The 24005-nt window shown below is 38.4% G+C and overlaps 1 protein-coding gene across 1 annotated transcript in view; it reads left to right on the forward strand.

Moving 5' to 3' along the window:
* Nucleotides 1-24005, forward strand: part of phex (phosphate regulating endopeptidase homolog X-linked) — a 119954-nt gene that overhangs the window by 8542 nt on the left and 87407 nt on the right. Inside the window, exons 2-6 of the mRNA XM_004911661.4 lie at nucleotides 2009-2074; nucleotides 6287-6448; nucleotides 17827-17913; nucleotides 20447-20673; nucleotides 22769-22837. Of these exons, the coding sequence (XP_004911718.1) occupies nucleotides 2009-2074; nucleotides 6287-6448; nucleotides 17827-17913; nucleotides 20447-20673; nucleotides 22769-22837 (611 nt within the window). The remainder of the gene's footprint in view (nucleotides 1-2008; nucleotides 2075-6286; nucleotides 6449-17826; nucleotides 17914-20446; nucleotides 20674-22768; nucleotides 22838-24005) is intronic.

Genomic DNA, 24005 nt, shown 5'->3' on the forward strand with positions numbered 1-24005 from the left:
AATTAACATACTCTGATAAGAACCTCTGTGCTATATTGATGGACCCACCAGGAACCACACTGGACTTATTGACACTTACCTTGGCTGTTCCTAAAGACCCAGTGGATGAGTTCAGTCTATAAAGTATTTCATACCAAAAATTTAGAAGTAAAGTTTGATGACTTCCTCAGAGTTCTGACATATCCCAGTCTTGATCTGCTGTTTTCTTCTCTCTATAACTGTCAGTCTCTGCACAAAAATCTACACAAAATTCTAAAAAAGACATGTTTGTTCTTCACAGAATTTCACTTTCACTAAATGCCCTACTAGGAATTCCATCTATTAAAAAAAACACCTCAAAACATTATTTATAATAAGTTTGCCATCTGCCCCCTATAGCAACAGAACTGCCCCAAGCAAATCATTGCTATTCCAGGAGGAAGGAAGGAGTGATCTTCTGTCACCTGACCCTCTTCTCTCCTCCCACATCCTTCAAACTGCCCGCGCCAGCTTTTCTGTTGCAGAAAGAAGGGATATGTATAAAATTATTTTGGAGCTTTTCTAGGGAAATGTATTAAGAATAAAATATGTGGCTGTGATGCTGAACGGGTATATGGCAATGGGGGAGTGGTCAAGAAGTGGGCATGGTGGCCAAAAAGTTTGCCTGGAAAAGTATGTGCTATGTTGCAGGAAGGCTGTCACTTTTCCTGCCAATGACATGCTTAAAGTCACTTTACTTTTGGTATAGGTCTGTATTTATTTTCATGTTTGCATTTATTCGTATGAGTGGGAGCTACTGTTGCATTTCATCTGAAATTGTAAAGTGTAGCAAATTGATTGCTTTTTGTTCAGTAACTCTATAAACTGGAATTTCAGCAGATATATGGTTGCTAGAATCCGTTTACCCTACTAACCAGACAGACTAGAATATGATTACAGTAGGAGAGGGCAGGAATAGAAAGATAAATGAATAATAAAAAGTTTCAATGACAATAAAAGTGTAGCTGAAAACTGGAAAGGGACAGAAAAAGTCAAACAATTCAATAACTCAAAAAAGATGAAGACCAGCTGAAAAGTCCCTCAGACCAGGATATTCTATAATATATTATGAGTTACTTTATAGGTGAACTAGCTCTTTAATTCAATGCATGTATTGCATTTAAAATGTATTACTGATCAGTATACTGTGCCTTTCACCTTTTATGATACCCAATAAGTAATATTTGAGCACAGAGCGGTGTCAGTAAAGATGAGAGGAGAGTTTAATCTGCACCGAATTAGCAGTGAGGGGGATTTGCTAGACACTTTGAAAAGCAGTAAATCAATTTTGTAGCAAAAAATCATGATTTGTGGGCAGCGAGGGTTTGCAATTCACAGCAAAAATTTTCAGGTTAATAAAAATTTAAGGTTAAACCTTAAAACCAGGAAAATGAACATCTGTACCAAATGTGAAACGTCTGCAGTTACCAGAATAGCAATATTATTATTATTATAGCAGTATTATTATAACAATATTATTCAACTGAGAGTTAAAAGAGAACTTTTATGACTTGTAACAGCACTAATCATAAACAGAACCGCTCCAGTGCAGCCACCTACAGTGCAACCCCATACAATAGCCCTAGGTTCAACAGACTCAAGGCATGTGTATACTGAATGTGTTTAATATGAAAGTGTGAATTGGCATTTCATGAACAGAATATTGATAACGGATGTGTTCTAAGTACATGATTGAAAGTCTAGCAACATTTATGGGAGTGGATGTACAATAAACACACCTCATCCGATCAGGCCTGGACTGGGATTCAAGGTCCTGGCATATCAAGTACACAGAGGCCCAAACAGCCCCCACCAGCCCAATAAATAGTGAATGTCTATGGCATCTTACAGCAGCCCCTCTGGCATTTGCCAGAATCCACAGATTGCCAGTCCAGACCTACATTCAATATTCAAAAATGAATGTTTTTGGTGTTCTATAAAAAACCTTTTTCTAATAAAAGTATTTGCATTGTTTTTTATTTATTTTCAGTCAGTAAAGGACTCATTAGCTTCCAAAAGGATGAGTACTGTTTAACCCCAGAGTGCATTGAAGCAGGTAAGTCATAGTAGAAGGTAAGCCATAGTATAAGGTAAGACATTGTATAAGGCAGTGGGGTAACTATATAAAGCCAGGCCAGGGGCCCAGCATGCACATCCACCCTTACCTAGCCCCACCCACCTGTATTCCTGCCCGCCGAACCCTTGCCCCCGCCCCACCAACTCTCTGTGTCCCCCCCCCCCGGCAGCATCTGCTTCCTCTATAGTTACGCCACTGGTATGAGCTGAGTTATAATATAAAGACACAAGTTGAGCAAACCCTTGCTAATCCTAGTACAACTTATTGCATACCCCCTCTCTTTAAACATGTGCTCAATGAATAGGGCTTGTGCTGAACACACTTTTTGCCTTTTGTTTTAATTTAAGCAATTGTAAACCCTCAAAATGAATTCATGTAATCTTTAGTCTTCAAGATATTAGCAGTTTTAATATAATATAATGAACTTGACCGTTGACTACAATGTGCCTAATACAACTCACCACCCAGCACCACCACCGGATTTATACAGCAAGTCTCCAGCAGCAGCTAGGAAGATTTTTATTTTTTTTAATTTTCCTTACAAAAAAATTTATCTTTTATATATGCACCAAGCATTGGCCTATATATAAATACGGCCCTGCTTCTTATTAGTGTCATTTTTGAACTTCACAAGATGTTACTTTTTTTCCCTGCAAAATCATGTTCTGTAGAATGTAGCCCACTGGCAGGAATTAACAGCAGGTGGCACTGTTGTCTCAAAGTCACTATATTAGCAGTTTAAAGACTGATAATATCTTGGAAGCTAGAACTAAAAATAATTAGAAGTGAGTAGTTAGAACTGCAGTTAAATGAGCACTCTGAGCACTTTACCTTCATTTGTTTGAGGGTTTACATATATATGTTTTTTATTTCTTCTACTAAACAGGGTAGATACTGAAAGTAAGTCCCATTCCAACGTCTTGGTTCTTACAAGGTGGTTAAAACAAATATCTATCACACTATACCATTCTTCCCCCAACTGCATCCTTTGAGATAAGGAACAGCTCATTTATACCGAGCTTCTCAATGGTAATTTCTTTCGACCTCTTCAGAAGAACAATGGCTTTGGAATGACTTCGATTTCAATATGCTCCCTGTTTATTGCAAGAATACTGATTTCCACAGAATTGCTATGCCTTCTACAGTATGTAAAATGATGAAGGTAACTGAACTGATATAACTGAATGCATGTTTGTAACAGTTATTTACCTGGTAGTAATTAAGAAGGGTAGCAGTGGCATAACTAGGAGTTACTGGGCCCTAAACTCTAGTAACAGGGCAAAAATGAATATATATTGAAAAACTGTATTATTTGGCTCAGACTTTTATATCTCATGGACCCCTAGCAGTTTCTGGGTCTGTTTCCGTGGTAGTTACACCTCTGGGTGTTGCTATATAGAGGTATGGCTGCATTCTCATGACTAGCTGCACTGTCACTAGAGTTGTTAAAGCTTAGTTTTTTTTTAAACCTTGAATCATCCAAATAGCAAATGTATATATTAATAAATGGCCACAAGGATTTATTTTTTTATAGCAGTAAGGCTCAGACACTAAACACAACCTCTGTGTATGACACACAAAGCATAATATAGGCTAGCAGGATCCAATATTTTTTAAACAATGTCTGTCTCTACCTTTTCATAACTCCATTTCTGTAAAGGGTTAAATGATTTGATATGAATTTGCTTTCACACGTTAACATATAAGTGTGTAGAAATGGCTTAACTGAACACTTTCCAGAATGTATAGCTTCCAGTGACTGAAAGTTATTGCTAGAGGACAACAGGTTATTACTATCAGCCTCTTGAACAGAGTGTTGCCTGAGTTAGGCAGTACCCTATCCAAGAGGGGCAAGTGCAGAAAGGCACACAGGCAGCTCTCCTCTTATCTTCTAACTTGAGCATTGTTCAGACAGAAGGAGCCACAGGCCACAACATGGCCCTGTCCTTACCACTGACCTCAGAAGGACAGGGCTCTCCTGCTCCTCCAGACGCTGCACTCTGTTACTTATGTCAGATTTTTAATTTGGTGTGGAAAGCAAAATGCCCTGGGGCACAGGTGCTTGTTAGATGAGCTTTGAGGGGAGCACTCCCCCACCCCTTAGCATTTTTACACTTACAACCTGGGGAAATGTAAATTACCCCTTATAACACTCTCCATTGGCGCTAATTCGCTAGTTCATAGTATGGGTATGTTCCAACACACATAAAATCAGTGTAGGGCATGTAGGCAATTTTGTTTGTTATATAGGGATAGTTAGATTGTGATGTAAAAGAAGTGCTAGAGTTAAATCACTTCTGATATTTAGATGCAGTCAAGTTCCTTTACCATGTTGTTGCGTTATGTCTCTTCCAGTTAACGCAGGGAAAAAAATACCAACATTGCCAATGGGTGCTGCATGTTCTTAGGTGTTTTCTATTTGTTTTGTTGGCAAGTCTTTGAACTCTAGCACCATCTAGAGGCAGGATTTAAAAAAAATGGTGTCTGGACATGGTGAGACAAAATGTGAAAACTTGCTGGCTGCATCTGTACACATTTATAAGTGATATATACATTTATAAGATAATAAGGTAATGCATGTCTACTGTATGTTTAACATAAGCAAAATAATAATCTGAAAAACTCAAGATTAGAATTACTTTTAACTACATTGCACTATAATCTCCTGCTGCAATCTGCAGATCCATTGCAGGTTTCTCCCTTCCCTAAGGTCTGCTGGTTTAGGAGAATTGACTGAAAAAGGCCAGCATACTAAATAGTGATTTTAAAATGTTCATGGCATATATTGTACTGTAGATAGAGGGATTGGATCTATTATCTGAAATGCTTTATATAAGGGGTCTTGACAGGGGCATTGTCAATTTAATGGGCCATTGTGTGTGATTGTAATACAATTACAATTGTAGTTTTGGTTCTTATTTTTCTAATTAAAATGTAATTAGTGCTGTTTCTGTCTTGTCAAGCTTGTAGTGGTGGAGAGGCTGGCTTTAATCAGTTATTGCATGATGGAACTGCAGAAATACTTGGCTGTGCCGATAATCCCACAAACCACATGTAGAGGTCATGGGCAGAGTACAGAGACTAGGGGAGAAATACTACATGCAAAAACAACCCTACAGTGTGTGTTGCACCCTGATATCACATTCCAAATAAATGATTTATGTGCCTTTCTATGTTATGCTGCTCATTCATAATGCCTTATTTTTATGATTATTTATATTATGCACCAAATGCATGGGGAAAGATAAGAATCTAAATATTTTCATGCAAATCGTTAAACATGAAAACATCATAAGAATAGAAATCTAGTTGAAAGTCATAATATACCACAATATAGTACAGTTATCCCTAACCCAGATGTGGAATAACCTTAATGGGAATAAACATGGCTACCTTCTTGTCTCCATATGCTGGAAAACTACAACTAAGTCTGTATTGTGTTTGGAAATAGCATGAAATTACTATGACTTAAGAGATTCATTCTAGGAAATACAGGTAGACATACTGCACTACTATGGTATTGGTCTATGTATATATATATATATATATATATATCCACAAAGCTGAAAGCACTCACGGCAAAATGGCAATTAAACAAAAGTCAAAGATTTGTTAAGATGGGACGACGGTCCCTGGTTAGTCGAAACGCGTAGATATGAGTATGGAATAATAAATCTTTGACTTTTTTTTATGTGGATGAATATTTTAGGGTGAGCACCCAGCACAAGTTGCAAGAATGGTGAGTGCCGTTAGTGGAGGATATATATATATATATATATATTTTTTTCTTTTTTAATCATCACCCTTCTGAAGAAGTGCAGTAGACAAAAATTTGCCCTAAATGTGATTTCTGTTACTTATTCTTATTTGAGGAGGGGGCCCCTCAAATTTTCATTTTTCATCAGCCCCGAAAAAAAGGATAGTACTACCAGCATAATGCCAATAGTTACATAGTTACATAGTTACATAGGGTTGAAAAAAGACCTGTGTCCATCAAGTTCAACCCATCCAAGTAAATCCAGCACATCTAACCCACACCTACCAATCTATACACTCACATACATAAACTATAAATACAACCACTAGTACTAACTGTAGATATTAGTATCACAATAGCCTTGGATATTCTGATTGATCAAGAACTCATCCAGGCCCCTCTTAATAGCAATAATATATATGTTACTCTTACAGCTGCAAGTATTCGATCCAAAATGAACCTTTCTGTGGACCCTTGTGATGACTTCTTCCAGTATGCCTGTGGGGGATGGATAGAAGAGAACCCCATTCCTGATGACATGTCAAACTATGGAATTTACCCCTGGCTGAGAACTAATGTGGACCTTAAACTTAAAGGTACATTGGCCTTCCCTTTCCCTAATCATTGCCAGTCACCAGCATTCTCTTGTACATACCTGAACAGGGGCAGGAAATTGTCATAGAAATGTAGAGCCGTAAAGCTGGGCATTGGTTTTCATTTCGCTCATATATGGATTCAGGCTTTTAAATATTACTCAGAGGAAAATACAAAATGAATGTATTGAAGTGAGACAGAGAATATAAAGGGGTTTGAATTTAAATCTTTTCCACAATTCGAGTTTTTCCGTGCTAAAACTCACTATATTCGAATGTAAAACTTCAGCATCTAAAAGCTTGTGAGTTAATGTAGAAGTCAATGGGATTTGTCCTAGGCAAAATCATGCCATATTTTCATTTTTTTTTTTTAAATGTGAGTTTCAAATTAGAACAACATTTTCTAATTTACAAACTTGAAAATTGATAAATAAGCCCATGACTGTTCAGTAAAATATCTGATCTGATTATTAAATTTGAGTTGCAGCTGCCAAAATGCTTGTTCCGATAAGAAAAAATTAAATAATGTCCAATAACATCCAAAACTTGGGAAAATGTAAGAATACTTGTATAGTGTTTCCAATTTACAAATACTTGTGTTTTCAAATTAACATAGTAAGTTGAAAAATAACACACATCCAGTTCAACCTTTTATGTCTATACTGCCTAACTGCTAATTAATCCAGAGAAAGGCAACTCCCCCTATTTGTAGCCTCTCCAATGTGCCTCAGAGAGGGAAAAAAATTCCTTCCTGACTTCAAGATGGCAATCGGATTAGCCACTTGCTAAAAAGACATGCAGCCCCTTCTTGAAGCTATCTAATGTATCAGAAATGATTCAGGGAGGGAATACCCCAACTTCACAGCTCTCACTGTAAAAAACCCTTTCCAAATATTTAGCCAGAACCTCCTTTCTTCTCCAGTCGTCTGGAAGTACCTACTGGTAAATAATGTACTATAGAGATTATTATATGATTTCCTTATAACCCCCCCCACCAAGTGCCTCTTCTTCAGAGTAAACAGACCCAACTTTGCCAGTCTTTCTTCATAAATGACACTGCCCATAACCTTTACCAGCCTAACTGCCCTTTTTATGGACCCTCGCTAAGCCCATGATATCCCATTTGAGCACTGGAGACCAAAACTTCTCAGCATATTCTAGATGGGGCCTTACCAGCGCTCTGTAAAGTGGAAGAATAACCCCCTTCTCCCATGAATCTATACCCCTTTTAATACAGCCCTTGCAGCTGCTGCCTGGCATTGCTTGCTACAGCCAAGTTTATTATCTACAAGGACTCCAAGGTCCTTCTCCATTATGGATTTGCCTAGTGCAGTCCCATTAAGGGTATACGGGGCTTGCATATTTTTACATCCCAGGTGCATGACCTTACATTTATCCACATTAAATCTCATCTGCCACTTAGCCGCCCAGATTGCCATTTTGTCAAGATCCTGCTGCAAGGATACCACATCCTGGATGGGTTAATAGTAGTTGGAATATGTCATATTATTAATTGGGGGGGGGGGAGGGACACACACCTGTTTTTTGCACCTTATACTGTGGCCTGTAGTGATGTGTTGGTCGAAAAAAACTCAACCAGCACCCGACCCTAACCCACCTGCTCCCAACATGGACCCTACCTGACCTGGTTTCTGCCCTTTATAGACCCCTTTTTATAGACAAAAGGGATTTAAAAACCAGTGTAGTGACACAGATATCTAGTTTTCTATTGGAAAAGAGGAGAAAACCAAAGCACCCATCAGCATGTAATAATACAAATGCAGGATGGAGGATCAATTAAGCTCTCAAATCCCAGAGGGTCTAAGGGTTTTTGTCACATAGGAAGTCAACTGAATTCTTAACATTTGCCTTACATCTGTTAAAGTAGCTTGGATGTAAAATGAATTCTGTATAACAGAGATGTTTTCTTCCAAAACAAGTTTGCATCCTAAGAAAATCTCTATGGAACATTTTAAATTTATAGGACACGATAGGTGATGGATAGAGAAAGCTCAAAAAGGTTTATTTCATTTTAGAATCCTGGATATTTCACATTTCTATAAGTGCCCTTTATAGGTCCCATCCACACAGACCACAAAACACCAGGGGTTCCAAAGGGGCTAAATGTTTTGTTGATGTAAGCTGATGAGCTGACCAGATCCTCAGAGAATATGAGATGGAATTCAGTGATGTGCTGCGGAGTGGAGGACTGCCAATGCAACTGGGAACCCTACTGTTCCTTGTAATAAATTTGTGAATTTGCCCAGCATTCAGTTACTGATGCTTTAGTATTACTGGCCACTTAATGATAGATGCCTTATGTAGGGGTTGGTAAATCTAGGCGTAATGCAAGTACCCTTATGCTGTCAAAGCACACTCAATGGCTTTCCAATGGCTGACATTACAGCAAGCTGTACAGTAACTGAATGGCCTACTCTGCCTGATGCTCCCAGAGCAGTGAATCTCACCCTGTGCAGGTTAAAGGAACAGTAATACCAAAAAATTAAAGAGTTTTAAAGTAAATGAAATATAATGTATTGTTGCCCTGCACTGGTAAAAGTTGTGTGTTTGCTACAGTAACTCTACTATAGTTTATATATAATAAGCTGCTGTGTAGCCCCGGGGGCAGCCATTCAAGCTGGAAAAAAGGAGAAAAGGCACAGGTTACATAGCAGATAACAGATAAGCTCTGTAGAATACAATAGTGTTTTATCTGTTATCTGCTAAGTGCCTGTGCCTTTTCTCCTTTGAATGGCTGCCCCCATGGCTACATAGCTGCATTCTTTACATAAACCATAGTAGTGTTTCTGAGGCAAACACACCAGTTGTACCAGTGCAGAGCAGCAGCACATTATATTGGAATGTCTTTCATACACTTGAATTTTTTGGTGTTACTGTTCCTTTAATCAACATTAATGGGATCCCACCCTAACTTGGACTTTTCTTGAGCATGATTCTGCCCTCCTCTATGAGGGGGAGCCAAAAAAAAGATCTTAGGGCTCACTTATAAAAACAAGCAGAAGTTGAAACCAATAAATGGATACAACATCAAGTGTGTTTTGACAGTGTTCACAAATGTTTTGCACTCATACATTTGGGCCATTCAGTCTGCCCCAATAAATTGCATGAAATTGCACCCATGCACCCCTGCAATTAACACCAGCCTTGTCCTGCAGATAATAGCATGCTTCTCTTAGTTAGTTGTGTCCACACCAATATGACTTGTGTCCAGTGAATTGAACACTAATACTGTTACTGACATTGCGAGCTGAAAGAGACACAATTTCTACTTAAATGCAGGTATAGACTGTGAGCAGCAAATTGCATGTAATTCACCAAAGCATATGCTAATTTGCCTCCATATTGTGTGTAAGATACATCACATTATTCAATAGATGCCCACAATGATGCTGGGCTGGTAAAAAAAAACCATGGAGATTTATGTCCAAAAATTGCACTTTGCATAGAATGCATTTGTAAATAAGTCTTCTAGACTCTTCCCTTGCCTTATATAAACCTATTGTGGGAGAGGGGGTATCTGTTTTAGGATTTTGTTCTCTTTCCAAGTAAATCTATATTAACTCATCATCAGTAGCGGAACTTGGGTGTGCCAACCCCCTACAGGTCTGTATTTAGGTCCATGCTTCCCCAGGCACTGCACCAACTATGTGCATAGGTTGTGGAAGTGCGCCACGCATACGGGTGCTTGTGGTGTCACTTGCTCTACGCATGATGTCGCACCTGGGAGGGAACTCTCACACCCACCTTCTGCCGCCGAATTTTTAAGAAAAAAAATGATTTATTATATAGGCACCCATGGGCTTCTCCCCTACGGCTGCTGCCCTAGGCACAGGCCCTTGGGTGCCTATATATACCGTATTTTTCGGACCATAAGACGCACCGGACCATAAGACGCACCAATTTTTTGGGAAGGGAAATGAAGAAAAAAAGATTCTGAAACAAAGTGTCCTAAAATATTTTATGTGCATTAAAACCCAACCTGTACCAGCAGCACCCAACATATTGCCCCCCACCTGTACCAGCAGCACCCAACATATTTCACCCAACATATTGCCCCCATCTGTACCAGCATATAGCCTACCGATATACTTTAAAAAAATGTTTTTACTTGCCCATGTGGTCTCCGCAGGGCCCTCCTCTATTTACCGGCGCTTAGCTCTGGCGCATGCACAATGACGCGCATGCGTATGGGCATGCGCGTCATTGTGCATGCGCACAGCGCCATAGCTAAGCGCCGGCAAATAGAGGAGGGCCCTGCGGAGACCACATGGGCAAGTAAAAACATTTTTTTAAAGTATATCGGTAGGCTATATTCGGACCATAAGACGCAGGGACTTTTTCCCCCCACTTCTGGGGGAAAAAAAGTGCGTCTTATGGTCCGAAAAATACGGTAGATATGGCCCTGCCAGGGTCGGACTGGGCCGCTGGGACACTGGGAAAAATCCCGGTGGGCCCCGGTGGCCCAGACCCAACTCTTGCAACGCTCCCCCTGCCCGACCACTCCTGCCCTGACATGTTAAATTTATGCGCTCGGGGTAGGACGTCAGGTGGGGGGCCCTACGGGGCGGTTAGGGGACACCTGCAGGGCCCCTGGGGCGGGAGCCCCGGTGGGCCCTTCACCCCTCAGTCCGACCCTGGGCCCTGCCCACCAAACAAAATCTTTGGCTGGGCCCCCCCACAACCATGGGGTTTGTTGTAGAAGTAGTTATACCATTGCTCATCATTATTAATCATTCCTTCTGTCTTTTAATAAGACAGCCAGAACACAACTACTAAATGCATAATGTATACGGATTAGACATGCATTTTAATCAAAAATCCATTTGTATGTTCTATGCATGTGCAAGAGCTCAGAAGTAATCAAATGGCAGAAAAGCAAGTTTTCCAAAACAAGACGAGTACAGAAATAACATACACAAGCATTCAAAAATGTAAACTGTATATTAAATAGCTATATTCAGTAACCACTCAGAGAAAGTAAACACAGTTATGAACACAATACAGTTAATGCATGTAACAGGCACCAGATGTAAGCACAAAGCCAGAGAATGAAAATAAATAGAGTGGCCTTACATAAGCATAGATCCTATCATATATATCTTATATACAGACAAAACATATTGAACAGCGATGAGGTGTATGGCAGGGTTGTGTATCTTATGGCTTCTGTAGTTGGCCTGGCTTGTGACAGAAACGTTTAGCACGCTGTGATGGGATCAGCACTCCACTTACAGATGTTTATATACAGATGTGATACGTTCCATGTTTCTGGGTCATTTGCTAATGTTTATTCTCTGCACACTAACTGCATCTGCTGTCTTCATTCCATGCTTGTGTTTACTGTATACACTGTATATTCAAATGATCCTATAAAAAAGAGATACAATTTGCCACTAAAGCTGCATTTGCTAAAATCTGTCTCCGGCATAGCTGGTAGAACTGCAGCAATTGAAATGCCCTTCCCCATCTTCCATTCTCATTGCGTTGTGCCCACCATTTGCCATTGGCAATGGTTGGGGACCACACAAGACGAAAGAATTGATTTAGAAAAGTGAGATTCAATTTTAGAGAGCAGAGGCCTGCAGTAATTCTTCTACATGCGGTGCAGGGTGCATAGGGAAGAAAACATAGTGTTGTTTCCCCTGTTTCTTTATGTGGTGAGATTTGCAGAGTACAGCCAGACCCTGAACAGATGTGCTCTTTGAATTGGCTAAAATGTGACCCTTAGGGGCTGATTTACTAATCCTCAAATCCGAATCCCAAATGGGAAAAAATCGGATTGGAAACGAACATTTTGCGACTTTTTCGTATTTTTTTGCGATTTTTTCATGAATTCTCTTGACTTTTCGTTGCCGTTACGACTTGCGCGAATTGTCGCGACTTTTTCATAGCCGTTATGACTTACACAAATTGTCGCGACTTTTTCGTATTGAGCGCTAGTAAACGGCGGGCAAACCTTTCAGATTTTTTCGCGACGGCTACGAAAAAGTCGCGACAATTCGTGCAAGTCGTAACGGCTAAGAAAAAGTCGCGACAATTTGCGAAAAAGTTGTGACGGCGACGAAAAAATAGCAAAATACCGATCATTCCGAAAAAAACGCATTCGGACGCTTTCGATCCATTCGTGGATTAGTAAATGTGCCCCTTAGTGTTCTTGCACTACCATGTTGTGTCTATAATTGACCCCTAGAGTAGCCCAAACTAATTAGTAGCATTTAAATAAAACTCTTTAAATTGTATAACTTAATGTCCAGTTACTGCTATAAATCATGCAGCTTTTTTTTAATTTTTTCTACTGTAGCCCTATTCAGCTACTGAAGGAAATCCTCCACTGATTTCCTTTTTCTTGGTGCAGGAGTCCTGTGTCTCCACTAAATGGGAAAGCAGGTACCCTATAATATGCCATGCCTCCAGGGCCAGGCCAGACTGGGCTGCAATACCCCTCCCTGGGAATACAGATGTAGCGAACTGTTCGCCGGCGAACTAATTTGCACATTCGCAAGTTCGCAAACTTTTAGCGATGTTCGCAATTTTGGGTTCGCCTTAGCTGGAGCCAAATTTTGACCTCTCACCCCAGAGCCAGCAGATACATGGCAGCCAATCAGGCAGCTCTCCCTCCTGGAACACCCCCGGACCACTCCCTTCCATATATAAACCGAAGCCCAGCAGCCATTTTACATTCTGCCTGTGTGTGTTTGAAGAGATAGCATAGGGAGAGGGGTTGTGCAGGGGTTTGAGGGACAGTTTAGGTAGCTTTGCTGACTAGTAATCTACTTTCTACTGCTCTGTATGTAGCTGCTGGGGACAGCTGTCCTGCTGATCTCATCAGCTGTAACCCAATAGTCCTTATAAAAGCAGTTTATTACACAAGTTTAGAAATGTAGTGTGATTTCTGCCCTTTACAGCACAAAACGCAACGCTGTGTCAACAAGGTATTTTTCAGAGAAATTTTTGCCCTTGATCCCCCTCCTGCATGCCACTGTCCAGGTCGTGGCACCCTTTAAACAACTTTAAAATCAGTTTTCTGGCCAGAAATGGCTTTTCTAGGTTTTAAAGTTCGCCTTCTCATTGAAGTCTATGGGGTTCGCAAAGTTCGCAAAAGTTCACAATTTTTGGCAGAAGTTCGCGAACGGGTTTGCGAACTTTTTTTGTGTGGTTCACTACATCTCTACCTTTTTTTTACTTTCGGGAAAACTACTGTTCTGAAAATGACCATTTCCCTGCAAACTGGAGGCTGCATCACTCTAGGGCCAACACATACTTGAATAAATCCCACTGCAAAGTCCATATTGCGTTGCCAAAAGCTCAGGAACCACAATTTTCTTTAAGTACCGCCTACCCTAAGTAGGTGTTAATATTCGCACAGACTAATGCGATATTTAGCGCATTTAACACTTCATATGTGTTTGTGAATCATGTGTTAGTATTATTTCTATGCGAGAAATAACGCAATGCAAGGTAAGTAACACATTGCGATTTTTTGCGCATGCGATATGACTTTGATGAATCGGGACTTAATTATCGTTTGCTTTCTAACGCAAAAAAACATGCGATAAGCGTTATTGACCTTTAGTGAATCTTCCCCTGTATCATTATATAACTTGCATAACCTCACATAATGATGCATTTTGCTTCCAAAATCATGCACTGAAGGATCAAAGTTGAAAAGGTTTTCCCACCGTTTACGATCGTTCTATATGAAAATTTTGTGACTTTTGGATCGCCAATACTATATTATCGTGACTATTCCAATTTTTTTCGGAAGCATTTTTGTGATATTTGCGATCATCAGAAATTTTCGTATCCAATCCGAATTTTACCCATTCCGGGATTTAAACTCGTAATTTGATGAATGTGCCCCTTAGTCTGCTAAAAAAAATGATTTAAACATTAAATAAACCCGATTGTTTTGCCTCCAATAAGGATTTATATACATCTTAGTTAGGATAAAGTACAAGGTACAGGGATCCGTCTTAATGGATTTTGTGTTTTCCAATATTTCTTACACACAAAAATATCCCTTTCTGGGTACATTGTTACTTTTAAAAGGAAGTAAAACATTTTTTAATTTTGGAAGGATTTCTTTTTTGAGGCAAAACCATCATCATATTTAGAAAGTGTATAATAAGTTAGTATAAAAGAATTTATTTGAATGCATTTAAATCACCAATATGTGTGAGACGTAAAACACATATGTTAATGCCAAGGTTAAATATATAAGTAATTGCAAAGAAATGATCTGACTTCTTAAGCACATTCAGTTCCTATTCTTTTGGATCACAGCTTTAACCACAAGAGCCAACCTCTTTACTCCATCCAACATTCTTAGGCTTTATGACCGCATTCAGCCAAAAACATTGACTAACATCATCTCTGGAGACGTGTAGGCCAGCTTTATTTGTTCTGAATGGTTTAAAAGTGAATAAACATTTTGCCTTATTATGATGAAATGTATTAAAGGGGTTGTTCACCTTTAGTATGTTGTAGAGAGTGCTATTTTGAGACAATTTGTGGTTGGTCTTTATTTTTTATTATTTGTGTTTTCAAATGATTTAGATTTTTGTTGAGCAGCTCTCCGGATTTGAATTTTAGCAGCTATCTGGTTGCTAGAGTCCAAATTACTATAGCAGCCGGGCAGTGGTCTGAATGAGAATCTGTAATATGAATAGGAGAGGGCCTAAATAGAAAGACAAGTAATAAAAAGTAACAATTACAATCGTTTTTTGGCTGTCTGGGTCAGTGACCCCCAATGTGAAAGCTGGAAAAAGTCAGAAAAGGAAAGCAAATAATTAAAATAACTATAAAAAATGAAGACCAGTTGAAAAGTTGCTATGAATTGGACATTCTAAAACATACTAAAGGTGAACCACCCCTTTAAAACTGGAAACAAACATGGAATGTTGATAACAACAAAAGCTGTGACAAAATATATACTGAATTGATCAACATTTAAATCAACACATTATCACATAAATTAACACAAAACCGTCAACTTTAAAAAATAATTAAACGGGACAATTAGGTTCTTGGCCTTTCTGCCATACAAGGATGCAATGGCTATATTTGACAGAAACAATAATGACATTATCACAAGGCAATGGAACTTTCAGCACCCTCTTTCAGTAACTATAGGTTAATACAAGAACAATCACTTTGAGTGATCATAAGACAACTGAAATTCTGCTGTGCACTTGGTCAGTTTTGAACAAGAACATTTCTGTGGTTAAAATATTACAGGGGCAGTCCCTGGATATTATTGTTGGCAATTATGTAGTTGCTGAAAATAAACAATTGGCCTATCTTGCTTTACAGGTATAGAATCTCTTATCCAGAAACCCAATATCCAGAATTCTTTAAATTACAGGAAGGCTGCCTCTATATAGTCCATTTTAAACAATAATAAGTAATAATAGTAATAAAAAATGTCCAGTTATTGTCTTTTGTACTTGTACTTGATTATAACTAAACTGCATGAATCCATATTGGTGGGAACACAATGTTCTTGGGTTTAAATAATGGTTAAATGATTTTTAGTATTTAAAGTATGGTGATTCACATTACAGAAAGATCAGATAACAATTCCCATACCTGTACTTGATGGTAACTGAGCTGCACTGATCCATGTTGGTGCCAAAACAATCCTATATATATTTCTTCTATGATTTTTACATTTTCATGTTGCTACTGACTTTTGTTTTAGGCCCAACATTTTTCCTAGAGCAGGTCACTGAGTTACATTTTGGCTCACACAAGCCACATTTAGTCCATTACATTCCCAACAGAGGGAAAATGCATACAGACATGTCACAGAAAAACTTTCTAAAATGTCTACTCATATGCAGAGCAAAGTACCATTTTATGCTGGTACCACTTTGGATGTGCTGAAAGTACTGTATATTAGCAAGGTGGCATTTTGGGGGTAGGGCTTTGTTCCTCTGCATTGAACCCACATTGTACATTTTTCAGGGGATTGAAAAAATTGTGTAAAATTAAGGAAATGCATTATATATTAGTGGAACAGCACACAAACAGAAAACAGTAAAATCAGATTGTGAATCAATGGATCTCATTAATGAATCATTATAAACCTTCATCCTTCCATCTTTAGTCATAATTTCTGTTCATAGTATGTTGTAAACATGAGCCTGAAAGAAAATGTTTCTATTATTTGGTGGCACTGGTGTTCAAGGTTTCACACACTCCAAAAAAGATACAAGTAGGTTAATTGGCTCCTGATAAAATTGGTGGGTGTTATAGTGATGTGCGGGCCGGCCCGAAACCCGCAGGTTGGGAAGGTGCAGCCCACATCCACACAGCTTCCACAGTGCATGGACCCACCCTTCCCATGACTTTCCAATGCCCCCCTTCTGCCTTCAGATGTCGCTATCTATAGATTCTCGCCCATGTGTCCTCCGACTTTCATGACATCAGTGGGGGGTGGAGATGGCGTGGGTCTATAAATAAAGAGAGTCGCTGAGTTAGGGTTGGGTGCAGATAACAAATTGTCAGGTTAGGGTCGGGTGCAAGTCAACTTTTTCATTCACTAGTGTGTTAATATGACAGGAATTTAGACTGTAATCTCCACTGAGGCAGGGAGTGATGTTACCTGTATGTTACCCAACCACTTAGATTGTAAGCTCTACGGGGCAGGGACCTCCTTCCTACTGTGTCTCATACCACATGGCACTTATATATATATATATATATATACATATATGTATTTATTGTATTTATTTATTATATCACTTGTCCTCCCTGTGTGTAATTTTGTATTCTGTAAGACTGTACAGCGCTGCGTACCCTTGTGGCGCTTTATAAAAAAAGTTATACATACATACATACTGTACATACAATATGTAACTAAAGCTCAGTTAATATCAGATACAAAACATTAGTTCAGATACGTATATTATAAGTAAGCTACATTCATCACATTGTAGAGAAGTTTACATTTGGGAGCAAGTTGGTCTATACAATTTCTGCTACAAATACTGTAATGCACCATTAATCCATACACTATAACATTTTTCATAATTCATATATTTATTGAAGTCCAGATCAGTAGATCATAGGGCACAGTGGACAGATGCATGGTTGGCATTTACACACATACAGTAGTTCAACCATGGTAATGGGAAGAGTAGAAGAGCTAGAGATAATTACAGTATATACAGTCAGGGTGGGTTTGAACTACACTGTGCTGGTGATAAGGTGCCAAGGTGCAAACACCGGCAGTAGATAATTGCAAGAGTTCTGCACACTCCTTCCAGAAGCACAAAAAGTACATTTAAGACCACTTCTTAAGGGTTGTGTTGCTTTACTCTCTAAAAATATTAAGATTTACTTTATTTTTCTTTCAGCACTCTTAGAGAAGCCTATAAGCAAAAGAAGAGATTCCGAGGCAATACAAAAAGTAAAGACATTTTACATATCCTGTATGAATGAAAGTAAGTCTCATTTTTACAATTCTGATATATCAAAAATAGAGAAGGTCATTATCAAAGTTTTATAACCTGTCCTACTATTAATTTTTGTTAAAAAGGTGGTTCACCTTCACATTAACTTTTAGTAACTTATAGAATAGCCAACCATAAACATCTTATCACAGTTTTTGAATTATTTGCCATATTCTTACTCTTTCCAGCTTTTTAATGGGGGCCGGTGTCCCAAAAAAAACTTGCTCTGTGAGGCTACAATTTTTTACTTTGTTACTTTTAGAACTTTTTTATTCATTCCCTCTATTCATATACCATTCTCTCATTCAATCCCTGATTCCTAAGATAATTTGGACCCTAGAAAACAACTGCTGAAACTGGAGAGCTGAGTGTGAAATAATTAAAAAACTAAAAATAAAGAACAATGAGGACCAGTTGGAAATTATCTTAGAATATTACTATCTACATCATACTAAAAGTTAACTCAATAGTGAACATTCCCTTTTATATATGTATACACAGTATATCTGGAGTGTCAGTCAAAGGATCAGAGTGTAGAAAATGCAGGAAAATGTAACTTTAGGAAAAGTTAAATAAAAGTGGATTGTGGGTAGAGATGTAGTGAACTGTTCGCCGGCGAACTTATTCGCGTGAACATCGGGTGTTCGCGAACGCGGAAATTCGCGAACTTTTGGCGATGTTCACCATTTTGGGTTCGCCGTGTTTTTTTTTGCGCTGTGTTTTTTCGCCTCGGTTTTTTCCGCCGCGTTTTTTCGCTTCGGTTTTTCGCCTTTGCGTATACATAGGAATAGCTTGCGGTTTTTTTTGGCGTTATTTTTTGGCGTTTTTTTTTTGGCGTTTTTTTTTGGCGTTTTTTTTGGCGTTTTTTTTACAAAGTATTTTTCAGATGAATTTTTGCTTGATCCCCCTCCTGCATGCCACTGTCCAGGTCGTGGCACCCTTTAAACAACTTTAAAATCAGTTTTCTGGCCAGAAATGGCTTTTCTAGGTTTTAAAGTTCGCCTTCCCATTGAAGTCTATGGGAATCGCAAAGTTCGCGAATATTCGCAAGTTTTGCCGAAAGTCCGCAAACGGGTCCACGAACATTTTTGGCGATGTTCGCTACATCCCTAATTGTGGGATCTAGAAAATATAGTGAAAGTGACAGGAAACTGTAAAATCCAAGAATGGAAACTGGTTTGACTCCAGTTGGCATAATAACCAGGCAATGCAAGCAGAATGAATCACTGTAATGTAATATAGTACACACAATATATAAAGCTAGTCTTACATTGTTTTACTCAACATTGTACAGGTTTTACTATATCCTCTCCTTACTGATAAAGGCTCACAGCAGAATTTTTATATATTTTACATTTTGTATTGAACCAAGTTCTGATTCATATTTATTGTATTCTTGTACAGAAAGTACAGACTTGTGGGACAAGTGAATTTTACATGAATTTCTACTGTTAAATGGAGAGGACAATTTCAATTCATTTCTAAATACTCCAGAGTCACAACACATATTTTTGTTTTGAATTAATTTCAGTGAGCCCAATAGCTGCATAGGGGCCTTGTTGCTTAGGGGCTCAAAGGGGGACAGCCCTCATGTCTTTAGTAAAAGAAATGCTGCCCAAACAATAATTCAGCTCAATTACACTATGCACGGCACCAGTGAACAGCACATAAAAAAGCTCAAGTTCTTCAACTGTTTTTATGTTACAGTAAAGGAATTTTTGATTCATTTAATGCAGCTAAACATTTACTTGGATGGGCTAGTGAAGATAATATTTGATGCCAAAGTTAAAAGGGATAAAAATCATAGGTGGGCTGGAATTTCTTTTCCTCAAAAAGGTGTCATCCTTAGCTAAAGAATGAAAAAATTAAATAAAATTCAAACTACAGTAAAGTTAGAAAACATTATATTTTTAATTGTATGAGGTCAATGATGAGATGTGATCATGTTGTCGTTAATGGTCAGGCCCAGACTGGCGATTTGTGGATTGTGGCAAATACTAGAGGGGCTGCTGTAAGATGCCATAGACAGTCACTATTTATTGGACCTGTGGGGGGCTGTTTGGGCTTATGCCAGGCCTATTTTGAATTACAAGCTAGGCCTGGTGATAGTCAAAATGATATAGGCACTATTCAATTATATTCTATTCTATATTCTATTATATTATGTATAATTCTATTGGCATTCTCTAGGCAAAGTTAATGACCCCCCATCCAGCAGCTGTCCACCAAGTCTCCTGCTTTTAGAAGAGCTTTAAAGAGTTGTCAGTAAGACACAATAAACAGAGCCAGAGGCATTATGCCACCTAGAGATAGAACATTGGTAGTGCAACTTGATAATGTAATACACAGAGTAGGCGCACTTGCACACTGAGTTAGCAAACTCTGTCTCTGAGTGAGTTTTAGACTAACTAGCAACTAGGGGAATAGCATTTGTAGGGGACATACTACCATAGGGACTGTTAACCCCCAGACAATAGCTGCCACAGAGTATTCTTTTACATTTATTACTGCATTACCTTTCTAGCTCAAATAGAAGAGGATGACATAAAACCAATTTTGAAAATTCTGAAACAGCCCTCACTGCGTTGGCCAGTACTGGAATCTAATATTGGAAGTGATGGAAAATGGTCAGAAAGAAAGTTCAGTTTCCTCCAGACTGTTGCAGATCTAAGGAGGCTATACAGCACATCTGTATTTCTGCGAGTCTATGTGGCAATCGATGACAAAGTATCCAATAATTTCATTTTAAAGGTAAAGACACAATTACTGTTCGACATATGGAATCACACAATTTCCTAATTTTCCTAACAACACCTGCAGCTTATCCAACTGAAAAATTATTTTTATATGAGGAAATATTAAGCGTACTGCCATTAATCCACACTACACTCCTACATGTGTATACTGCCTAGCAAAACAAATGGCCTACAAAGAAGGGTACCAACAGAGACACACATCTGGGGGTGCTGGGGCTCTGACAGTATAAAGGTCCCTGTAGGAGCATGGCCAACTTGCAATATGAATATGCTATAAGTGTGTGATATAGCGTGTCGTTGCCTTCACATGATTTTAGTGTTTGTTTCAGTTTTATTGATACCAGTGTGTCTACTGGCCACATACTAGATCTATGCCATGCCAAGTTTATTTTCACATATGCCTCTGATTTTTTAACCACCCACCAAAAATGTAACTTTTTATATTGAAAACAATAATGCAGATCAGTACTTAGGCTACTGAGTGACTTTTGAGGGTTTCTGCATGGGTTTGTAGGAAATATGAACTGTTAGGTGACTACAGAGTGTAGTTCTTAAAGTCATTGCTTTTTGCTTTATTAGAACAGCAAAAAGGCATTATAATGATAATTTAGAATGAAACAGAATAAACAACATGACAGCATATGTGTGGGTCACTTAAAACGGGGGTGCCCTCCAGAATAGAATAAAGATTAAGTGCCAAACTGGGTAATAAAACAGTATGCAGTATTTTTCATTTCAGAGCACCCAGTACTACATTTATAGTAATGTAGCAACAGAACACTGCAAAGAAATAAATACAATAAATACAGTTAAAAAAATACAAAAATATAATACATTTAACCTTACTTATCTACTATTCATATTAAGCCAGAAAAGGCAAATAATCTGCCTTGATTCTCAGATTTTCTTATACCTCCCCTTTTATGTGCTTACTAAGGAATATATCAAATAAAATAGTTTTCATACTCAGTGGCTCGCTGATCTCAGCTTTTTAAGATGCCTATATTGTAATGGCCTTTATATCCCACATGAGTGGGCACATAAGGCTTATATTGGAAATGTGTGAAACCACATGGTTGGTATCCGCTCAGTAATATTCATTGATGTTGACAAGTGTAAATCTGCTCTGTTATAAATTTGCAGGATGCAGACCACAGAAAATTATAGAGGTTTGCATGCATTTATAAAATACCAGTGTATTCCACAGTGCTGTACAATAGAAGGATGTATTCATGAAACATAAAGATTACATACTAATACTGACAGGTGAAACATGTTAAAATAGGGATCTGTACATTAGAGCTAACAAGCTTCTTGTAGTCACAAAGTGGTCACTAGGCCAGTGCCGCACCACTATATATAACCAGCCTAATTAACAAGTATGTCCCCGGACATAAACTTCACTCTGCACATGTCCTCTTCCTCTCCTTCTCACTCATTACTTTCTCTCACTCCTGCATCCAGGACTTTTCATGAGCTGTACCCATCCTCTGGAATGCTCTGCCCTGTCCCACTAGACACTCTCAGAGCCTCCCGGCCTTCAAACGCTCACTTAAAACCCACCTTTTCATTTGAGCCTATAACCTAAGCTCTCAACAACATGACCAACCACCAAGGCCACCTGCTCTTTGTTCATACACACTAATTACCAGGATACATCTCTTACTCTGCACAATATCCACAATATCCAGTTGTAACAAATTTGGTAAAATGCTTTATTTGTATATAATAACAGTTTTGTATTTGTATCCCTCTGTGAAGCACTATAGGAAAGATGGTGCTATAATAATAATAATAATAATAATAATAATAAAAAAGGGTAAATTGTATATTTCCATGTCCAGCATAATCAACACATATACCATAACTGGATCAATGATGGAAATTCAAAGAACAAGACTGATCTATAGATTGTGAAATCTATATTGCTGACATGGAAATAGCAGTGTGACATGACCTCACAGTATCATATTGCCATTATTATAATTATTATTATTATGAATATTTGGGGGTAAAATATTATTATTAAGTGTCATCCCTGTGTATAAACACTGATTTCTCAACCCTGAAACTATTTGTTCTGTTCACAGCTGGACCAGGCATCACTCTCTTTATTGTCCCATGAGGATTACCTTGATAATAGCACAATTGCTAAGAAAGTAAGTCATACCAAAGAGTAAATGGCAAATCACATAACAATAAGTAAATCTTTTTTTTTCTTTTAAGAATTTGATTTTTACTTAAAATGTTTCCTTTTAATCTGACTTATATTGTGCTTAAGTTCTGTTTCTGGGAGTGGAGAGAATAAACCAACCTTTGTGGATTATTTCTGACTATTAGCTGTAAGGATCAGCTCAAAGCTCAGTGTAGAAGTAGAATTGAGTGGGGGGGAGCAGTAAAGATGCCAAGAACAGCTTCAAAGGGACCTGTCACCCAAACATAAAAAGCTGTATAAAATCCTTTTCAAATTATACATGAATCCCAAATTCTTTTTTTTTTAATTAAAACATCCATACCTGTTATAAATGTATTTAAAAACCTCTATGCCTGAGGCAAAGGGGCAGGGCAATCAATTACTTTCACTTTCCATTCAACACTTCCTAGATGTCACTGTACTTCTCTCACCCCACTCCCTCCTCATGGTCTATAATTGTGTAGCCAGTGCATGGGCATGTACATCAGGTCCCCATTTTGGCACATACAGTACACAAGATTTTGGGATAATTCAAACAGTACCCACTAAATGGTGCCTGCCTGCTTGCTGTGATTGTGAATTCCAAGACTAAAGGAAACAAAGTTGATAAAATTTATATACTGTAAGTAAAGTTTATTTGCCTGACTAGCACAATAGTAAATAATTTGGAATTATTTTTTAGGTCCCCTTTAAAGGGGATGTCCATTGTTTTTGTCACCTCTCATTGCCAGGACCTTTTTTTTTTTTACAAAATAAGTGTATTGACAATAAGCACTTACTAAAAAAAATTATAACCCTTTATAACCCTAACCCTTTATAAAACCTTCACATTCCATTGTGAAGCCTCCGTGTTAAGTGAATGGCACCTCCTCTTTACTCATTTGCATGGCAGGAATTGTATTGGCTGGCAATACAGTTCATACTATGCAAATTAGGATGGAAGGGGAGGGGCCTGCACAGGACTGGGGATGCTCCATCTTCTTCCTGTACAATGTCGATATCTGCAAGAAGTATTGGTGGATGGGGTCAGTGACCCCCTCCTGCATGGGACAGTGCTGGACCCAACATTGGGTAAGCACCAATTTCATTAGCTGTGTTTGCGAATAAGTCAAAATATTGTCAAAATACTTATT

Source organism: Xenopus tropicalis, chromosome 2 (genome assembly GCF_000004195.4).
Source record: "Xenopus tropicalis strain Nigerian chromosome 2, UCB_Xtro_10.0, whole genome shotgun sequence".
NCBI classification, from domain to species: Eukaryota; Metazoa; Chordata; class Amphibia; order Anura; family Pipidae; genus Xenopus; species Xenopus tropicalis.